General features: G+C 39.2%; 1 protein-coding gene across 1 annotated transcript; it reads right to left on the bottom strand.

Moving 5' to 3' along the window:
- Positions 1-5,582: 5,582 nt before the first annotated feature.
- Positions 5,583-7,602, bottom strand: AIF (Apoptosis inducing factor). The gene has a single exon (XM_090381882.1). It carries the CDS (start codon positions 7,580-7,582, stop codon positions 5,711-5,713), a length of 1,872 nt encoding a protein of 623 aa, XP_090238008.1. The 5' UTR covers positions 7,583-7,602; the 3' UTR covers positions 5,583-5,710.
- Positions 7,603-20,512: the final 12,910 nt, after the last annotated feature.

Below are 20,512 nucleotides of genomic sequence, written 5' to 3'. Positions count from 1 at the left end.
TTTTTAGCTATTTTATTTTCCTGGAGTGACCACGGAGCCCCTGGGAAGTGTACATGGAGCCCTAGGGGCTCTGCGGAGCACAGGTTGGGAACCACTGGTATAAGTGATTCAAAGACAGCGATGAGGATGTTTGCAACGAAACAAGAAGTCAGCACCTGTCAACACTCAAAATGAGGACAGAACTGCAAAAGTTTGGGAAATTGTGCAAGATTGTAATTTGACTTTCAGAATGACATGAGTTGGATATGAATAAGACGATTCATCAAATTCTGCATGAAGATTTAGTGATAAGGAAAGCCTGTGCACAATTTGTGCTGAATGGTCTCACAGATGAGTATAAGTAGCAGAAAGTATCATTATGCAAAGACTTGTCAAGACAATCCTAATTTCCTTAGCTGTACTGTTACTGGAGATGAATGTTGGATGTTTCAGTATGATCCAGAGAAAGTCTCAAAGCGTGCAGTGAACTTCAAAATCACTAAGGCCCGAAAAGTTTCATTTAAAGAAGTCTAGGATCAAGACAATGCATGTTTTTTGACAAACAGGGTGTGATTCACAAAGAATTTGCACCTGAAGGGGAGAGAGTCAATGCTGTGTTCTACCTACATAACTTGGAATAAAAATAAAACCTCACTTTGTGTTCTTTTTATTGCAAGGCTGGGAACTTTATTACCACACCATGTATATTGTATATAATAACTTTCCACATATTGTAAACTGCTTTTCCCCTCAATGGACTACCATCCACTCTTTTTTTTTTTTTTTTAATATGACTGCCAAAATTCAGTTCATTCAAAGATCTGGCAAGTATCAGATCCTAAGGTTGTCAAATTTGGGAGGTTGAACTTTACATCCTTTACACCCTGATACAAAAGTTAAAATTACAAACTATCCATTTCATTCTCAGAACTGCCTAAACAGAGAGAGAGAATGCATGTCTCCAATTGTCAAGACAGTCCACAGACGTTACAATCATAACTGACAAAAGTTTAGCAACCTTTCACGGTGCTTCCTGTAATGTAATTAAAAAACTCCTACCAGTACCAGTTCTGTATACCTTAATCACTTTATGCATGATAATTTCTCTCTTCTGGTCAACTTTCAGTAATCACTAATTGTCTAGTTCTCAACAGCTATTATCAGGAACAACAATACTGCCATGTCTACAATTAAGTTCACATGAACCTGGCACTCAAAGATACAAAAAAAAAAATTTATTCACCTCGTCATTGCTATCTATATTTCTATTCTAGCCAGCAAAGATGGCCTTTTTGCACTGATCTTATTTTAATTCTTTTCCTTAGAACCAACTTCACTTTTTTACAGAATAGCTTTGCTATTGCGCTGCTTCCAAATTAATAGCAAAAAAGATTCCCAAAGAAGATTTTACTATTTATGACATTTACTAACATTTTAAAAATGTCATTGCCCATTTCAAAAATACTGCTATCTCAGAGATCAGAAGAATAATACAGAGCACAAACTGGTAAAACAGTTAATAAGATAAAGCAACTTGATGGGATACCATGTGGTGACTGAAAATTTTTAAGTGTGCACATGCAAGATAAGATGAGCCAGTCTCATCAGGCACAATGTCCATTTTTGGGCCTTTTCAAGAAGTTCATAACCTTCCTATCTTTTATCAAATGTTCAATAAATGATCAACTAAATACAGACCCACACTGCTGTCTTTTTACTATATGAAGAATTTCATGTCTGCTATGATCATTATCTCAAATCTGTTTTTTTTTTTTTTTTTCCAACTTCTCTTGGTGTATAAGTTGTTTGGGATTGTTATTTACAGGTATAAAACCTTCTATTATGCAGCATTAAAATAGTTGTCACTTCTCTGACCATCCCTGAAGTCTGACTACTTAAGCTAACCAGTTGTTGCATGCATTTCGATCGACTGCCGCTTTTGTTTACGTCTTAATTGCTATAAAACTATTTCACCCAGCTCTAAATCAGAATATCTTTCAAGAGTTTTTTTTTTTTTTCATTCAGTGTATCTGAATGAAAAAGAAATTACCATTTAAAATGGTAATTTCTTTTTCATGGTAATTTCACACAGTGCAGAAAACCATTCAGTGTAATAGATACACTGAATGGTTTTCTGCACTCTGCTTTATCACAATGCACTATTTCACAACATTTTCCTGTGGTACATAAATGTATATGGGGCTGCAAGAATGAGCTTATATATATATATATATGCACACTATCATAAAAAATGCAGCCCACTGTTACCTGTCACACTAGTACACCGACTTTCAAAAAAGCAACTACAGTACAATGAAGATATAAATTCAAACAATTATTATTGGGCAGTATTAGAATGAAGAGTTTTTCTAACTGTGCTTTATATCTGCACCAGCAAGTACCTTTGTGGGTTAATTGCACATCATGTGGGCTTAAAAAGCTGAAATAACTCATGAGGGTAGGGTATTCATTTGAACCCAGCCTCCCACTCCCTTCCAAATAAGCATCATCATGCACAAACAAGTAAAATTGTAGTGGTCAATATGGAATTACAACACAAGTTAGAAACATTGGTCTATCCAAAAGTTCCCAGACTTTTATACCTTGCACTCCCCATTAAAATATTTCCTAAATTTCATGCACCCCACCAACTTCCAGAACAAGTGCATGAAACATAAAATTTAGCCATGAGTATAGATGTTTTTATAAATTAATATAAACTTCAATACATTTAATCTCAAAGATTGAAATAAAACACTCTTCATACCTGGAAATTTTGTTAAAAAATTGCTTCATAAAAACGCTCAACCCAAAGAAAAACAAAGTGCAACCCCCCCCCCCCCCCGGTAGTTCCATCCCACACTCTGGGAAACTCTGGTCTAAACTAAAATGACTGTACATGAGTACAGAAATAAAAGAAAATGGCCATTTTTCATGAAAAAGTGGTTGCAAAAAAAGCAGAAAATACTTTCTAAAATGTAGCCAAAGTGTGTTCTACAACAAGGTTTAATACTGTTCTTTTCACAAACAATACTGCCTAACATTTATAAATTCAATAACAAACAAATTTTGTTGTGCTGCTTACCCATGTGAGACAGTCCTCTCAGCCTCACTGCACATGACCAAATCAGCCGTTCCTATTATCTGAAATGGAGAAGGAAGTTCAATATGTGGGTTCAGCTTGTTAATTCCTTTAGTTGTTAATTTATTTAAGTTGTGAAATGAGTTGTTAATTATCTGAATAAGTTAAGGCCAGAGTTTGAGAAATTCAAAGCTCAGCTGGATTGATACCTGCAGGAGAAGTGAAACACTATACCCCCCATCCCCAGGCATGGATAAAGCCACATTCACACTTCAATTAGATAACAAAACTTTTGGGAATTAGAAAACATTACACTTTAATTACAAGTTTTATGAAATAAACCTTACCGCATAATAAAAAAATATTGAAATATTTTAATTGTATTCATTTCATTTCCCATAAATACTTCATTCTCTTAAGAATGACATCCTTTCTTTTCATTCAAAACTTTTCTTCGATTTCTTGCAACAAAAGACCTTGTGAAGAAGTTTCTCTTTTCCAATTAAAATTCATATTTTTTGTTTTAATACTGGGATAAATCTGGTTATGCTGGTACTTTTTTTTAAATTGTAAGTCCTGTATTGTTCACTTCACAACACTACAATAAAACTGAACCAAACTTCCTTGGTCTGTGAGAAACTTGGAGAACATTTATTTTTTGCTTCACTTCAAATCTTTTTTATTAAACGTTCTGAAATTCCTGTTGCTACATTAGCACATCTTGTTTTTTGCTTGATTGGTTGTTGACTCAGTTTATCATTTAATGCTTTTTTATCAAGAACAAATGTTGATATTGAATACATATCCAAGATGTATTCAATCATGTAAAATACATCTTAGATGTATACAGATTTTTCTATTGTTCCATTAGATACAACTGTTGATTCATCAGTTTGTGCAGGATTTTATGGACTAATAGGAGAAAGGGAAGGGGTGCTCATTATTGTGGAATGTCAATTAAATTGGAAGTTATTTTTCAAGACCATTCAATTCTCACATAATTGAAAATATAAACAGTTACTCTACATATGTATATACTAGAAACACTGAATTTAAGTTAAATAAAAAAATGCCATTATTTACCTTAACTTTATTGGTTGATACATAATAAAGAATCAGTAGAAGATAATTTACCACGACTGCACAGTGGTACTCTGGTGCCAGTCAAATCCTTCGTCCATTTAAATCCAAAGTTCTTCAAACTGATGTCCATAAAATCGTGAGTTTACTGTATATTTTTATAATGCCGATCACTTATGTATTATTACATGCATACAATAACACACAAGACCATGAGTTTAAATCTCACGCTATGACATGACCTCTACTATCCAAAATGGAATATTCTTGGCACATTGCCAGAAAGGTGACTTAACTAAAGAGGATATGCAGTACATATGAATATAAAACATTTTATAACATATTTAACCTGCTGGCAGACAAAAATTCACATACAAGGATTCTCAAATTTAACAAATAGGACAAAACTTTCATTCAATGGTGTGAATTGCTCCTGGATGGACAGAGCAGTGCAAAAACGTAAATGATCTCCCTCCACAAACAGGTTAAGCATATCAACCTCATTAAAAATGAGATTAACATCCTTAACCTCATTAAAAATGTATATACAGTACTTCAATTTCAAGAAGTTTTTTTAATGCTTTTTATAATTACACAAACCAGTTACTTAAAATGCTAATAATACATATCAACTGTCTGTAAACTTAGTTTCATGCAGTTGATATGTATATTTTAGCTGTTTTGGTTCCCTACTTAGCCTAAGGGATCAAGATTAGCATTGCTTTCATTAAATAGCAAATATATCCATAACCAAATTATGCTCAAGATTTAAAATTAAAGAAAAAAGTTCAGGTAAAATTCTTAGAGTCAAAACTGTATGTCAGACAAGTTAAAGCGATTTCATGTTAATGCTTTAGCACTTTAAAAGCTAAAATATATATAGTTTGTTATTTGGGTTAGGGGATATGTATCCTAAATTTTTTTTTTTTTTTTTTTTTTTTTTAAGTGGCACATATCTGTAACCAAATTATGCTTAAAATAAAAAAATAAAAAAAATGATGGGGAACAATTCTTTTCTAGGGTTGACTGTTTGTCCAACAAATTAATGTTTCAAAATGTCAATCATTATGCAAACTCAATTTTCACGCAATTTTTACATAAAGTCAATGTTATTTTTGCCATCAGACACTTTATACAATTCATAATTTCTTTGTTATTTAATATGAAACAAAGTTATAATTTTTTTATGAATATAATTAAATGTGGTCATTATCTTGCTTTTAAAAATAGCAAAGAATAAAACTGGGCTTTAATTGAAAACAGATTCACTTCACTATACATAAGTACTTACAAAATCTATATTACATTAATATGATTACTTTAAATTTGCAAAAATTTCTACACCAGTGCTCTACTCCTACATAATCACTATTTACAATTCTTTTATTTCTTGTCTCTTTTTTTTTTTTTTTTTGTTGTTTTTTATTCATAAAGCCTTAAATTATAAAATTATTCCAAAGCATCAATGATTGCTATTTCTCCTACAAAACTCATCTGCATAAGTTTTTTTACCTCTATTCTGGAACATGGTTATAACTAAATTCAACCCAGCCTTTTAAATTAGCTTTTCTACTCCAAAGAATGAAGGTTAAAAAGCTTTGCTACCTCACTTAAGTCATCATATGCCTTTCCTTCACTTATAATCTTCCTTGCAATAGGCATTCTGTTAAACACATTCCACAACACAATTCCAACAACAATATTATCCCTCAAATAAAATATAACACCTTTTCCATAATCGTCACCTTGTTCTGGTGGCCGTGGAACAGCTGTTGTGGATGTCAAAGATGGCAATGCAACCTGTTCACTTTCGGAGCGTACTCCTTCTCCAGTAGCTTCCACTATTGCTTTTGGCGTATCCTTTTCAGTTGCTTTGGCAAAAACAGCAACTGTTGGCAAATTAGAATCCACTATTCCAATAGCTTCATAGCCAACATCTGGTCCAAGATCAGACCAAAACATGGACTGATGCCAGTATGGCTTATGAGCTCCTGTCATATTCTCTCCAGCTAATCTGCCACTAACTACAGCATGATCGTGATGCTCGATTCTACGTCTGCCTAGTTTTGTATCATAAAAACATGCCACATCACCAGCCACCCAAAGGTCTGTTCTTGCTTCCAATTCAGCATTAACTCTAAAGCCACCATATTTGTCATCTATCTCTAGGCCAGATGACTTTGCCAAATCAGTATTTGGTTCTATTCCAACAGCCACAACAACATGATCAGTCAACAATTTGTTTCCATTGCTAAGCTCCAAAACTAAATTATTATTTTCTATCCTTACACTCTGAACAATACAATTTGGAATAACATTAACTCCTTCAGATATGACTTTGTCTGTTGTCCACTGACTCAAGTATTCTGGAAGAACTTTCCCCATATTGCCTGACTCTGGAAATAACTGATTTACAACAACATCTGCATTTTTGCTTCTCTTTCCCAAGGCACAAGCTAGTTCACTACCTAAAAATCCACCACCAATAATTGTTATTGATTTCACTTTATGTGTAATTTCATATAACTTTTGGAAATCCTTAATATTTCTATATAATGTTATATATGCTTTAACATCCTCAGAAGAATCTTCAAACACTTGTAAGTTTTTTGGTTGTCCTCCAGTTGCTAATAAACACTTTCCATAATTAAATTCACAACCATTATCTAAATAAACTTTTTTTATAACTGGATCAATTCGAATAACTTTTCTTCCACGGAGTACTGCTACTCCACCATTCTCCTTTGTTGACAATTCTTCGGGCGTGCAGTAAAAATCTGCATGTTCAAAAAATATACTTCTTTCTTTACCGTTCCATTGCTTAAATGTTAGTTTCGTAGATACATCAACATCATCGTTGAACCAAAGCTCTTTCGATAACGGTGGTCGCATGTATGGATAAAAATCTTCTTCGCCTATTACTAAGATTTTTGCTTTGGGGTCTTTTCCCCTGATAGCCCGGAAGGCTGCAAAAGATGCCGTACCCGAACCAACTAACAAATATGGTATATGCTGAAGAACGGTTGGGACAGTAACTTCCTGATCCACTAAACCTTCGTCTGGTTGCTGCCCACCCAAAGTATTCGAAATATTTTCCGGGCGATTCTTCATAGGCGGAGGGGGATTTAGATATATTAATCCTGATGAATATGCATAGGCAACCGTACCAGTGAAAAATGCAATACCAGCAATCAGCTGTCGATTGTATTTTCGCTGCGCAAAAGCAAAAGCCTTTTCCCACGATCCCGAAGGTGTAGGAAGATCATTCATTTTCGGTTGTTTAAAATGTACAGGTTTATGCTCGTGATAAGCCAAATGGCGTAACCCACTCCGCACATTACTGCTCCTGCACGTTTTCATCAACGAAGAAATTAGCTTAAAATTCGGAAATAAACTTATACTATTGCGATATACAGCTGCTAATGTACTTCTAGAAAACATTGCACCGCCGTATACGTCAAAATAGTAACGAAAGATCTAAAAAAAAAAATAAAAAACAAACTAAATACACTTCGCAAACAAACCGAGCACGCTACCACACATTAACATATTATAACGATTATAGCGCCCCTCCATCAAATAAATAAAAGTATGAATGAAATTATTAACTGCTAAAATAAAGTACATGCATTAAAATAATAAAATTATCATTATCCTGAAACAGTAATACAAACAAAATAAATAAATTCAATAATAATAATAAGAACGAAGGACACACCTCGACACCCTCCCTCTCACCGGATGTACGGCCTCGTCTAAAAGTTTGGAATCACCGTGTTTGATTCCAAACTTATAGTTTTCGTTATTATTATTATTTTTTTTTTTTTTGGATTTTAGCAATCACGGTTTCATATATACGGGGTAACCCAAAGCTCACTGCGTATTTTGGTGAAATCCAGTGAATTTGAGACGAATGACTTAATAGCATGACTACAAGTTTATTCTTATACAATCCAAGTTAGAAACAGCAAAATAGAAAAAAAAAAAATGTATATATATATATATATATTACATACTAAGATTAAAAATGTAATTATTGCTTTACACATATGTTCTATCAGTGTCCCTACAAATTCCAAATAGCTCAGCCGAGTTGCGGAACACATTTGCAAGCATTTCAGGGGTAATTGTTTGTACTCCCTTCCCAATGCGTTGTCTAAGATCAGGCAAATCTTGAATCTTTTTGCGATAAACCTTCGATGTTATGAAACTTCAAACAAAAAAAATCCAAGGGAATTAAATCTGGAGAACACGCCGCCCAAAGTGTAGTTCTCTACGTCTGAACCAAGATCAGGCAAATCTTGAATCTTTTTGCGATAAACCTTCGATGTTATGAAACTTCAAACAAAAAAAATCCAAGGGAATTAAATCTGGAGAACACGCCGCCCAAAGTGTAGTTCTCTACGTCTGAACCAAGATCAGGCAAATCTTGAATCTTTTTGCGATAAACCTTCGATGTTATGAAACTTCAAACAAAAAAAATCCAAGGGAATTAAATCTGGAGAACACGCCGCCCAAAGTGTAGTTCTCTACGTCTGAACCAAGATCAGGCAAATCTTGAATCTTTTTGCGATAAACCTTCGATGTTATGAAACTTCAAACAAAAAAAATCCAAGGGAATTAAATCTGGAGAACACGCCGCCCAAAGTGTAGTTCTCCACGCCTGATCCATCAATTCGGGAAGCGCCTGTTGAAACATTCCTTGACAATTAGAGCATAATCACATGGTGCCCCATCCTGCTGAAATACTACACTTGATATAACACCATCATCAAGAAGTTGGTGTTCAAAAAACTACTGAAGAATATCAAAGTATGCAGTTATTATTATTATAATTATTTCTCCCTGTTTGGAGGTTCCACCTCGTGACGGGTATTGCTACTAAGTAAAGGTAGTTCTCGACTTTACTAGTTAATTCGTTCCTAGCGCGCGCTCATAAAGCGAAAACTAGTAAAACGGGAATTTTTTCCCATAGACATAATATTAAAAATAGGGGTTACGTTATCAACAATGAAATTAGTTAGCTAATTAGTTTATGTTTAAACAATGACTGATTTATCCAAAGAAATGAAAACGTAGCCTGTAAAATCAAGCAAATTATAATATAAGAGAAATTATTTATGACTTAAAAATGTTATTCTTCATCATCATCGAATAAATGAACACTCGTTGATCACTCAATATTCGCTTAGCACTCGTTGGTGTGTTGCACAAGGAATCGTCTTCTTCGGAAATGCTTCAAGAGGAATTTTATTCCCAGATAATCTTCCCTATTAATTATAAATTTCATGATTCCATATGCATAAGCATTTTTTAACGGCACACACAAATCGCAACTAACACGATTCGCGTGGAGTAACAAATTTACGAAGCTTAAAAAAAACGGAATGACGAGAAGATTCGGAAAATTTATTTCTGTTTTATACGATTGAAGATTTCAGTAAAGGGGAAACACATTTCATCATAATAACATAAAAACCCACAGTATCTCAGCTATGGGTATTATCGCAAATGCAATAATATATCGAGTTTACTACCCGTTCATAATTAGATGCACTAAAAGAAAAGCCCAATAAACCGAAAAGTGAAAATTGTTTTTATTTTTTATGGTAGTGACCTCCAGAAATGTGCCTTAGAAAAATATCACAAAGGATTTCAAAATTGATTCTAAAAATGGAACATATGATAAGGATGAAAGTGTAGTGCATTTTAATTATTTCAATTGGTAACTAATACAATTTACAAACCATGCTCACGACCTTTCATATGGCCTTAAGATCACGCTCGTCTTGTGTCTATGACCTTAAAAATGAAATTTTAGAGAGATAAATAGCTCTGTTATACAGTGAAAATTTCAACTTCCAGATCTTGAAACGAATTACCAAAAAACAATGTTTTATTGGGTTCACATTACGATAATTTCAGGATACGATTGGTTTCTCTGGAACTGATTAATATGGTAAAGTGGGGTACACTGCATTGTATAGCTACGTACGTGGACGCGGTATTTATGAATGTTTAACATTCATTTTTTGCAATTAATGCGTGAATGTAGATGCAAAATACTCGTTTAGATTGTTAGCCACCTGAGCAGGATCCTCAACTGTTGAACCATCAATATCCAGTGGACCACTCTGATTCATCCCTTTCTTCTTAAGTTTAAATAGGTAAAGAACTCTTTTCTGTTTTTCTTTGCATCCTTTGCCAAGGATTTTTCGTAGTCTGCCTTTGCCTGCCTAATCTCCTTTGTGACTTGGTTACAGACCAACTTACATCTATCATAGGCTTCCATGTCACCCATTAATTTGTATGTATCCCATGCATTTTTCTTCTCTGCCACATGTCTCATTAGTTCATCTGACAACCATTTAGGCCTAAACATTGAACAATATTTCTTAGTTGGTATGTAAAACCTGGTAGCCTCCAAGATTAGTTCCTTGAATGCTTCACATTTTGAGTTTGCTGTTGGTAACATCATCAGTTGGTCCCACTGGATAGAATTTAAATACTGTCTCAGACCATCATAGTCACCTTTACGAAAACAAAAACCCTTCCCTTTACCTCTGATGGTAGTTACCTCCTTGAGTAAATCCCACTTCAACACACTGTGATCACTGCCACCTAGTGGTTCATTTATCTGCAGATTCTTAATGCATGAAGAATCACTACTGATAATCAGATCAAGAGTATTGCTCCCTCTTGTTGCCTCACGAACATGCTGATGTAGAAAGCAATCATCCAATAAATCCACAAAAGCCTTGCTAGTGTGCGAGTGACCAATCCACAAATTCCAGTCAATATCTGGGAAATTAAAATCCCCCATTATAAGACTCTCTGATTTACTGGCCCACTCTATTTCCCTGTACAATATCTTATTATACTCATCAGAGTCATTAGGCCTATAGCACACTCCTACTCTCAATTTTGATTTCCCTATGCTTATGTCACACCAAACTGACTCGACACTGCCCTGTCCATCGATGTCGACTGGCTTCACTTCCTTGGACTTTATGTGTTTCTTAACTAATAGCATAACCCCTCCTCCCCTCCTGTCCTGTCTATCCTTTCTATACACATTGTATTCCCCAAATTCCAGTTCTGCATTCCATATATCTGTGTGACACCACATCTCTGATATCCCAACAATATCTGCCTTTGATGTTTTGAGCAATACCTCAAATTCATCAAATTTATTTACCAAACTCCTAGCATTGGTGTACACACAGGTATACATGCACCTGTTTCTATTCTTAGCTACCCTAAAACAACCCATGTGTTACTTGTACCGCAATGACTCCCAGCAGCCTCTGAAATATCCTGCATCTTGTTTTTCAGGCTTCTGCTCATTTCAATAGAAGCAGTGCAAGAATCACTTCCACCTCTGCCAGTGGCTACTGTTAATCTATTAGTCCTTGTATCCCCCCCAACTAGCAGTTTTCCGACCCACCTAACACTGCCTCGACAGCATCAGCAAAAATTCTTGCACCCTTTCTATTTAAGTGTATCCCATCCCTGTAGAAGCAATCTCCGCTGTTAACAAGTACAGTCCAGGCTGAAAAAAATTTTACCCCTTGAGCCTTGCACAGTCCCTCCAGGGCCGAATTGATCCACAAGGCTCTCATCATATACTCCCTTCTATTGTGTCTGGGCAGAATTGCAGACACTTTCAAATACAACCCTAATTCACGGCTTTTTTTCAACAGTGACCTGTACTTGCTAAGTAATTCCGCTGGTCTCCTACTCTTAATATCATTAGTGCCAACTTGTACAACTATATCACCTTTTGTGCCCTTAAAAGATGATATCCGCTCTACAACGTCAACGTCAACGTGGTTGTTGACGTTATGTCTAGTGTTACTGTTGGTCGAGGAAGACTCTGCCTGTCCTACAGGTGTTGAGGATTGTGACTTTCTGGAGTCTCTTGTAAGTGTTCTCTGCCACTTAGTTCCTTGAATGCTTCCCATTTTCAGTTTGCTGTTGGTAACATCATCAGTTGGTCCCACTGTATAGAATTTAAATACTGTCTCAGACCATCATAGTCACCTTTACGAAAACAAAAACCTATTGCTGCTAGGTAGGGTCTTTGGCAGCATACCAGCGGTTAACAGGATGATCTGGGTGGTCGTTTCTTCTTGAATATGTCACATTTCCTTGACCTCAGTTCTCAGGTTCTTGTACTTCCTAATTTTTTCCTCATGGGTTTTCTGGACATTGCTGTACTGAGGGCAAAAGGAGCACCTACGAGGGGTTAGGTAGGTTGTCATTATACAGTGATCACTCAATGTATGCCAAAGATTGTAAACTAATATTATTGTAAAGGTTTGTGGGGTTCTGGAATCCCTGGTAGGTGTTGGCTGGGAGTCCTATTGCTGCTAGGCTGTTATGTAGGGTCTTTGGCACAATACCTGTGGCTGACACGATGATCGTCCAATCGGATGATCAAGGAATTAGGAATTACACGACCCTAAGATAGGAGATTCCATCTCCTATCTTAGGGTCGTGTAATTCCTTATTTTTTCCCCATGGGCTTTCTGCAGGTGACCAGTGCTGGGTACCGCTATAAGTGTAAGTGTAAGTGTGTGTTGTTGTCTTACGGCACCAGGGGTTTCCCCCATCTCTGCGTTGCTTTCATTGTGGTGAACCAGTTCACTGGGAAATGCCAGAGATTTAAAAGTGTGTGGGAATTGTTCATGTGTTGTGTTCTGTACCGTTGTTCATCTGGTCATTTAGCCGTTGGACCCCTATTGAGGCCCAACGTTGTCCCACTTATGCCCCGTGGAGGCAGACCAGGAACCCAGTAGCTGTGGATTCACTCTGGCAGGTCCTGCCGCTTAATTCCCTGGGATTTCGGCGGCTAGGACCTTAAAAAAAATAATAAATAAATAAATAAATAAAATAAAAAAAAAATAATAAAAAAATAAATAATAATAATAATAAAAAACAAATAAAAAAAATATATATATAAGTAAATAAAAAATCTGCGCTGGGGTAATGTCGCTTTGGTTTGCTAGGCCGAGTTTTGGGCGTAAGGTAATTTTATCATATTAAGTTTTTGACGTGTGGGGCTTTCGCTATGATGAAGGTAGAGAGGGGAGGGAGACTGAAGATTGGGGGGAAAAGACAGAAATATGGGGCCAATAGAGTAGATAGCCCCAGTTTTCAGTGGGGCATGCCCCACCAGAGTAGAAGTTTGGGGGTGGAGGAGAAGGAACAAAAAATGTCCCCCCCCAAGGAAGTGGGAATAATAGGTGAAGAGGGCGAGGGTGTCCTCTTCAGATCGCCATCAAGCTGTTTGCAATTGTGCTGCGTTTAGTCTGTTCTCTACTGTCTGTGCTGCATTCCCCCGTCCTTGCTTTTCTCTTCCGTGTGATCAGCACTCTTCTTGTCCATGTACTGGTCCTCTGCAGGGTTTCAGTTTTTTTTGTCACATTTGGCGCCGATTTTTGTCAATCTCTGTGTACGTTGCTGTAGATAGCTATTAGTGTTTTTCTCCTGGTGAATAAGTCTTGTGCATACTGGGAGAGTGCCCTATATTCATCCTCAGTGTCCAGGAAGTGGTGCTCCAGTCCTTTTGGGAAGTATCTTAACCTTGTTATTAGTAGCCCTCTGAGGTCTTCATAGTGTTGACAATCATAGACTATGTGGCTCCAGCTTTCACTTTCCCCACATATGCAGTTGGGGTCCTCAACGAGTCGGAAGCCAAACAGCTTCTCCTTGTAGGGTCCGTGTCCGGTTAATAGTGTTGTCATATGCTACCCTGGGAAGTACCACGGTGGCTGCTTTGGGTATATTTTCTGCAGGTCTGGTAGAAATCTTTTTGTTACTTCGCCTTTTGTAGTCTCTGTCCATCTTCTCTGCCAAAGATCTAGGAGGTGGGTCTGTAGGCTATTTTTTTCGTGTTTTAGGTTGCCCGCCGGGTCTGTCGTGTATCCTTGGTGGGTAGCGGCCACACCCCTGGCCAGCAAAAACAGTAGCCCCGCCTGAACTGCCTCCAGGTCCAGAGGGAGCGCTCCAGCAAGTACCTGCAAAGCTGGGGTACTTACCGTGCTGCAGGCGCGCGTTGTTGATAGCAGTATGCTCCTTTGGGTCATTTCTAGTGTTCTTTTGTTGACTACCAGTGTCGTTTTTGGATACCACACCGCTGCAGCATAGGTGATTGCAGGCAGGAAGGTTGTTTTATAGTAAAGCATCAGTGCATTTTTCTTGAGTCCCCAATCTTTCCTTGTGATTCTGGTTACCAGTCCAGAGTATCCTCTGATTTTTCTTCTGATGTATTTCAGATGCGGCTGGAACGTCAAGTTTTTATCTAGGATAACGCCCAGATACTTCAGTTGGCTCACAAATTTGATTGTTACATTGTTGATTTTAATTTGCGGGGGTCGTCGTAGTTGCAGAGTCCCCTTTAGCAGGATCGATGAGGTCTTGTCTGACGATATTTTCAGCTGGTTCTTTGATGCCCATTGCTGCAGCCGCTGCAGTGCCTGATTTGCCAGCATCTCCAATTGGGCCCTGGAGTCCGCCTCCACCGTCAATGTCAAGTCGTCCGCGAAGGCGTGTACTGCCACTGAACCCAGGTCCGTAGTCAGGAATTCATCGAGGACCATTGTCCACAGAAGCGGCCCAAGCACCGACCCCTGCGGACATCCTCTGTGCACCTCTCTTGTTATTTTTTGATAGTGTACATTGATTTCCACTCTTCTTTGTGTTAAATAGCTTTCGATTACTTTGTAGAGGTTAAGAGGCACCTCAGCCTCCCTCAACCTTGCCAGGACGCTTGGCCACCAAAGTGAATCAAACGCCCCAGCAAAGTCAACAGAGATGAGCAGCAGACACTTTCGTCTACAATCCTGGAAAATCCTTAGCAAGTTTCCCAGTGCGTCCACGGTTGAGGAGCCTGGTCTGAAGCCATACTGATTTCTGGCATGTAGGCCTGCCGCTTCATAGTGTTTTATAACTTTCACATGGAGTAATCTTTCAAACAATTTGCTTGCCACTGGGAGCAGTGCGATGGGTCGATATGAATCCGGAAATTCTGGATTTTTGGTAGGATTTTTCAGTATTAGTTTTAAATTTGCTGTTTTCCATGCAGTTGGGAAATGTCCTGTTTCCAAGCATCTATTGTATAGTGTTAGGAGTAGGTGCGGATTGTATTCCACGGTTTTCTTGAGTATTTCAGGCTCAATAAGATCGAGGCCCGGGCATTTTCTATTTCTGACCCTACTAGCGGCCACGCTGAGTTCATCCAGGGTGAAGGGAGGCTCAATCGCCTGGTTTCTGTAGTTATCGTTTCTGTCGCATGTCTGTTTCTGACCTGGCATAGTTAACATATTTGGTTTTTGATATATTCTGTCGAGTATGTTATTCATCGACTGCTCCCAGGTTGTGGTGAGATCTCCCTGCCGAGTCCTAGTGGTAGAAATCACCTCCCCCCTAGGCAGTCTATTGGTTGTTACTTTGTAGACAATGCCCCAGGGGTCATTGTTCCCTGCTGTGGAGACGAAGGACTCCCAAGAGCGTCTTTTACTTGTCTTTATGGCGTCAGTGTACCGGTTTCTTATTTGTCTATATATTTGCCTCAGGGCTTCAACCTCATTTGCTGGCCATGTTCTTCGGGCCCTCTGGAAGTCCTTCCTACTCTTGTTCATTTGTCGCCGGAGCATGGCAATGTCCCGGGTCCACCAGGGGACTGCGCCCAGTCGGGGGTGTTTCTTCCTGATAGTTTGGTTGCTGATATCTATCATCAATTTAGTAATTGCCTTCTGCAGTTCGTTCGGATTATTCTGTGGATCTAGGGACGGAGGTTTGATGTTAACCGCTGTAGTTAGTAGCTCTTTGTATTGGGGCCAATCTGCCTTGCCAACTGCGTATCTGTGGGGTGTTTGTATATTTGCTGTTGTTCTTGGCAGCGTTCTTGTTACTTTGCAGGTGATGACTCGATGGTCCGAGGTGGTCCAAGCGTCTTCCACCCTCCAGTCGGTCACGTGGTTCGCCAGGTTCCTAGTTGCTAGGGTGATATCGATGGTGGCCTCCCAGAGGGTGTTGCAGAATGTTGGCAGATGGTGCGGTTGGTTCAGTACAACAAATTGTGATCCTATCAGATAGTTTTCGAGTTGCTGCCCATTTGTTGTTCCTCTTCTGTCGGCAGTAACGCTGTGCCATAGTGGAGAGCGACAGTTTACATCCGCTCCTATAATTATTTTTTCATTCGGCAGAGTGTTTTGGAGACGGCGCAGGTAGTTGATTGTGGTCTCAATTTCCTGTCCTGGCCTGCTGTAAAGGGCCACTACATATAGGGAGCCTAGTGCTGTAATGAGCTGGGCACAGGCAGCCCAGGTCGTGCACAGTTGAGTTACCTTTGTTGCAGTGATTTTGGTGTTCCTGACTAGGACCGCTGCCCATGGGGTGTCCTCCTCCGTGTGGACGGCCTTATATTGCAGTGGATACCCCACCACCCGCTTTGCGTGAACGTATGGCTCCTGCAATATGATTATGTCGGTGTCTTCCTCATCGGCCCTGACCCGGATTTGGTCTGCCACTGTTTTGGCTCGTTGCGCATTAGTCTGGATTATCTTAATCATTGCTATATTATACTTTTTATTTCTTGTCCCCATAATCGATTCTATTTTGGTATATGCTTTTGGCTTTAAGGTAGACTGGGCACTTCGGGTCCTTGATTGAATGCGCGTGTTCTATTTTCATTGCCTTACAGTTTGCGCAGGTGGCTTCCTTGTCTTTGTGTGGACAGTCTTTAAAGGCGTGTCCCTTCTCTGTGCAGTGTCCATAAGTTGGAACTGTCTGGGTGCAGACATGCGTAGTGTGTCCGAACTTGCAGAATCTAAAGCATTTCGGAACCACCACTCGCTCCCGGAATCGGTAGCTGCCCCACTCAATATATACCCTTGTTCTGTCCTTTAAGACTTGCCATGCTTCCGGTATAAGCTCCACACTCCAGTTGTTGTTTATTCCTCCTCTCGCCTTTATATGAAACTTTGTACCAGCTATGTCAATCAGATAGGTACCCCTTTCATTCTTGTCCACAAGGGTTATGTACGGTCTGTTGTGCGGGATTGTCCTATCCGTTATTATCGCGCTATCCCAGGACAGCTTGTGGGTTGGGGTTTATAGTACTGCCTGGGGTTCGTACTTGTAGGACGGTACACTTTCTTCGATCAACTGGTATTTCCTTGCTAGCTTCTGATGTATTATCCTGGCTACCTAGTTGTGTCTATGAGTGTACTCAGTCTGAATGATCACATCACGTTGCATCCCACAGTGATGTCATGGATCGCTTCTGAGACCAGGAGGCATCGTGGACATGTGTTATCGAACACTCAGGGCTCCTTGGCAATGCATTTTCTACATTACCTGGTGTTGAATGGCGAGCATGAATCCTTCAGTCTCTGGGAAGAGTGTCTCGCTCGTGAGGCATGCATTGGAAGCAATTTTATCTATGTGATCTTGATGGAGATCACTGTAGTGTCTGCCGTGAAGTGTCTTCTCTGCCCATCTTTCTAGTTTCGTTTGTGGCTCCTGGTTGGGGGGGAGGACTCATTGTTTAGGTTGAGTGGGGTATACCACTTGTTTATCTTCCGTATGGCCTGCTGGAGTGCTGCTGTGTATTTCTGGAAATAATGCTTCAGGCTAACAATTGCTGTTTTCTGTTACTCAATGAGGTCTATCAGGTCCCTTCCTCCTTCTTTCCTGGTAATTTTCAGTCTCGCCACAATAGGTTTCGGATGGTGTTGGCTGCTCTTGGTCATCATTGTCCTTGTCTTTCTCATGATATCATCCATCTCGGTGTTAGTCCAATCTGTAACCCCGAAGGAGAATTTAGCACTGTGACTGCCAAGGTGTTTATGGCTTTTTAATTGTATTCCCTCATTTCAGCAAGCTTCTGAATCTCTCATGGTATTTTTCGGTCAGGCAGGCTTTAATTTCCATGTGCTGTAACTGGTGAGCCTGCATCATCCCCACGTATTTGCACACCTCTCCCTCAGCTATGGCTTCGATCTTTTTACCAGTCTGCAGCTGGTAGTTTCGGTTGACTAATTTTCCCTGGGGCAATCCGTGGGCCTTGCATTTGTCTAGACCAAATTCCGTCCTAATAGCATTGCTGAATTCTTCGGTGCTCTGAAAAAGTTGCTGGAGGTGCTTCTCGGTTACCTCGTAGAGCTTGCTGTCATTCATGTACATCAGGTGAGTGAAGGTGTGTAGGTTGTTCCTTCCTTCTTTGAGATTATATCCGTACTTGCTACTATTGAGCCTGGTGGATAGTGGGTTAAGTGCTTGACAGAGGTTTAGTGCTTTCCTTCTGTCCATAATCAATTCTATTTTTATATTCAATTTTCCTTCTACCCATAATCAAATCTATTTTTATATTCAATTTTCCTTCTACCCATAATCAATTCTATTTTTATCTTGATCATAAAACCTTTTAGGAATATAATCCAATTGAATTATTATTATTATTAATGCTCTTATGTTATTTCTCCCTGATTGGGAGTTCCACGTCGTGACGGGTATTGCTACTAAGTACACAGGGTGGTTGTTGTTGTGTCTTTTTTTTTTTTTTTTTATGAAAACCCCAAACACAAAAGGTATCAAAACTTATAGTACTTAGTACCGTGCATGGGTTGAAAGAGAAGTATGGGGAGAGGGGGATGCCGGAAACTTTGCTCTAGAGACTAAACATGGGTTTCACCACTTCAAGCCTCCAATGAGCAAAGTGGTGGTATTTCACCGGTTGATGAAAGTCATCTACCACCTGACTGGTGTTACTGATCGACGAGGAACTCTTTGACTGTCCTACAGGTGTTCAGGATTGCGACTTTCTAGAGTTCCTTGTAGGTGTTCGCTAGGAGATTGCTGCCAGGCTTCGGGATTGGCATTATTTGTTACATATATCACATCTCTTTGATTTCGTGTCTTAGGTTGGTCATTTAGGGGGTCATTTATCGCACTGTTATGAACAAGCTGCCCAGGGGAGAGATGATAAATGCAACACTGACTCCTGATGGCAATCCAACACAAACATAGGCTGAATCCATGAATAATATTCTGAATGCCCTGCTTCAGACTGATGAGAGTCCCCTCAATGATGAACAAAAGCAAATTAAACAAGACAACCAGGCCTTCTTCAACAATAAAATAGAACCTCCTTTCACCTCTGAGGAAATGAACAAAGCACTAGACAGAACAAAAATAAATAAATGCCCTGGTTATGATAATATTGAGGCTGAGGTCATCAAGAAAGCAGCAACACATCTCCCAAACCACCTATTAGCACTGTTCAACAAATGCCTTGCGAAAGGAATTTTCCCTGATTCTTGGAAACAGGCAGTGCTTCGACTCATCCTAAAAGGTCCAGATAAAGATCCTACTCTACCCAATCTTACCGCCCCATTGCTCTTCTCCCGGTCTTGGGAAATGTAATGGAGCGGCTGCTTCAATCCAGATTATCCACCTACTACCAGACAGCCAACTTAGACTCTCCAAAGCAGTATGGCTTTAAGCCAGGATGCTCCACTGAAGACGCTATGAACAATCTCCTCAACACAGCAAACTCAACCACAGAAAAATATCTACTGGCTATCTCCATTGACTTTGCTGGTGCCTTCGATTCCATCTTGTGGCCCAGTATTGTCAGGAGATTACGTCAATTCAATATTCCACTCAACCTCTACTACTGTCTCCAGAACTACTTCAACTGCTCTTCAACCTCTTCAACCGCTCAGTAACTGTTCAAACAAATTTTCAGAAAACCTCCCGACCAGTTGTTAGAGGGTGTCCACAGGGCTCAGTTCTTGGGCCCTACTTCTGGAACTTTTTACTAGATGAATTCCTTCTTATGGATCTAGGTCCTGTGGACTGCATGGCCTATGCAGATGACCTCATCCTCCCTATCAAAGTGGATTCTAGAACTCAGCTTGAGCAAATTGCTTCCCCTGCCTTAACGAGCCTCCAAAATTGGGCAACCAACCACACGTTAGTCATCTCTGGGGAAAAAACGAAGACTATCCTCCTCAAAGGATCCTTGGACATAAGAAGACCGCCCCAAATTAAAATCTCTGGGCAGACATTGCAACTCAAAACAGAACTAAAATATCTAGGAGTAACCTTCGACTCCCGATTAACATTCTTACCTCACCTTAATTACCCCTCCAACAAAATACGTTGTTATACTGCCATGATCGTAAGAATTAGCAGAGCAGACTGGGTTTTGAAGAGGAGGACTCTCATTCTACTTTACAAAACCATCTTCTTACCAGCTGTGTGCTATGGTGCAGCCATATGGTTCCCTCGTGCCATCATTGCCCATAACAAAGCAAAGCTACATACAATTCAACGCAATATCCTACTCACTGTGACTAG

This window comes from Mastigoproctus giganteus, chromosome 9 (genome assembly GCF_048544385.1).
Source record: "Mastigoproctus giganteus isolate SK-2022 chromosome 9, ASM4854438v1, whole genome shotgun sequence".
Lineage (NCBI taxonomy): Eukaryota > Metazoa > Arthropoda > Arachnida > Uropygi > Thelyphonidae > Mastigoproctus > Mastigoproctus giganteus.
The sequence above is the reverse complement of the archived record's forward strand: the minus strand, read 5'-3'. Positions and strand labels throughout refer to the sequence as shown.

Bases quoted from the DNA above. Each gene is read 5' to 3' on its own strand.
- AIF (XM_090381882.1), bottom strand. From the start codon at position 7,582: ATGTTTTCTAGAAGTACATTAGCAGCTGTATATCGCAATAGTATAAGT.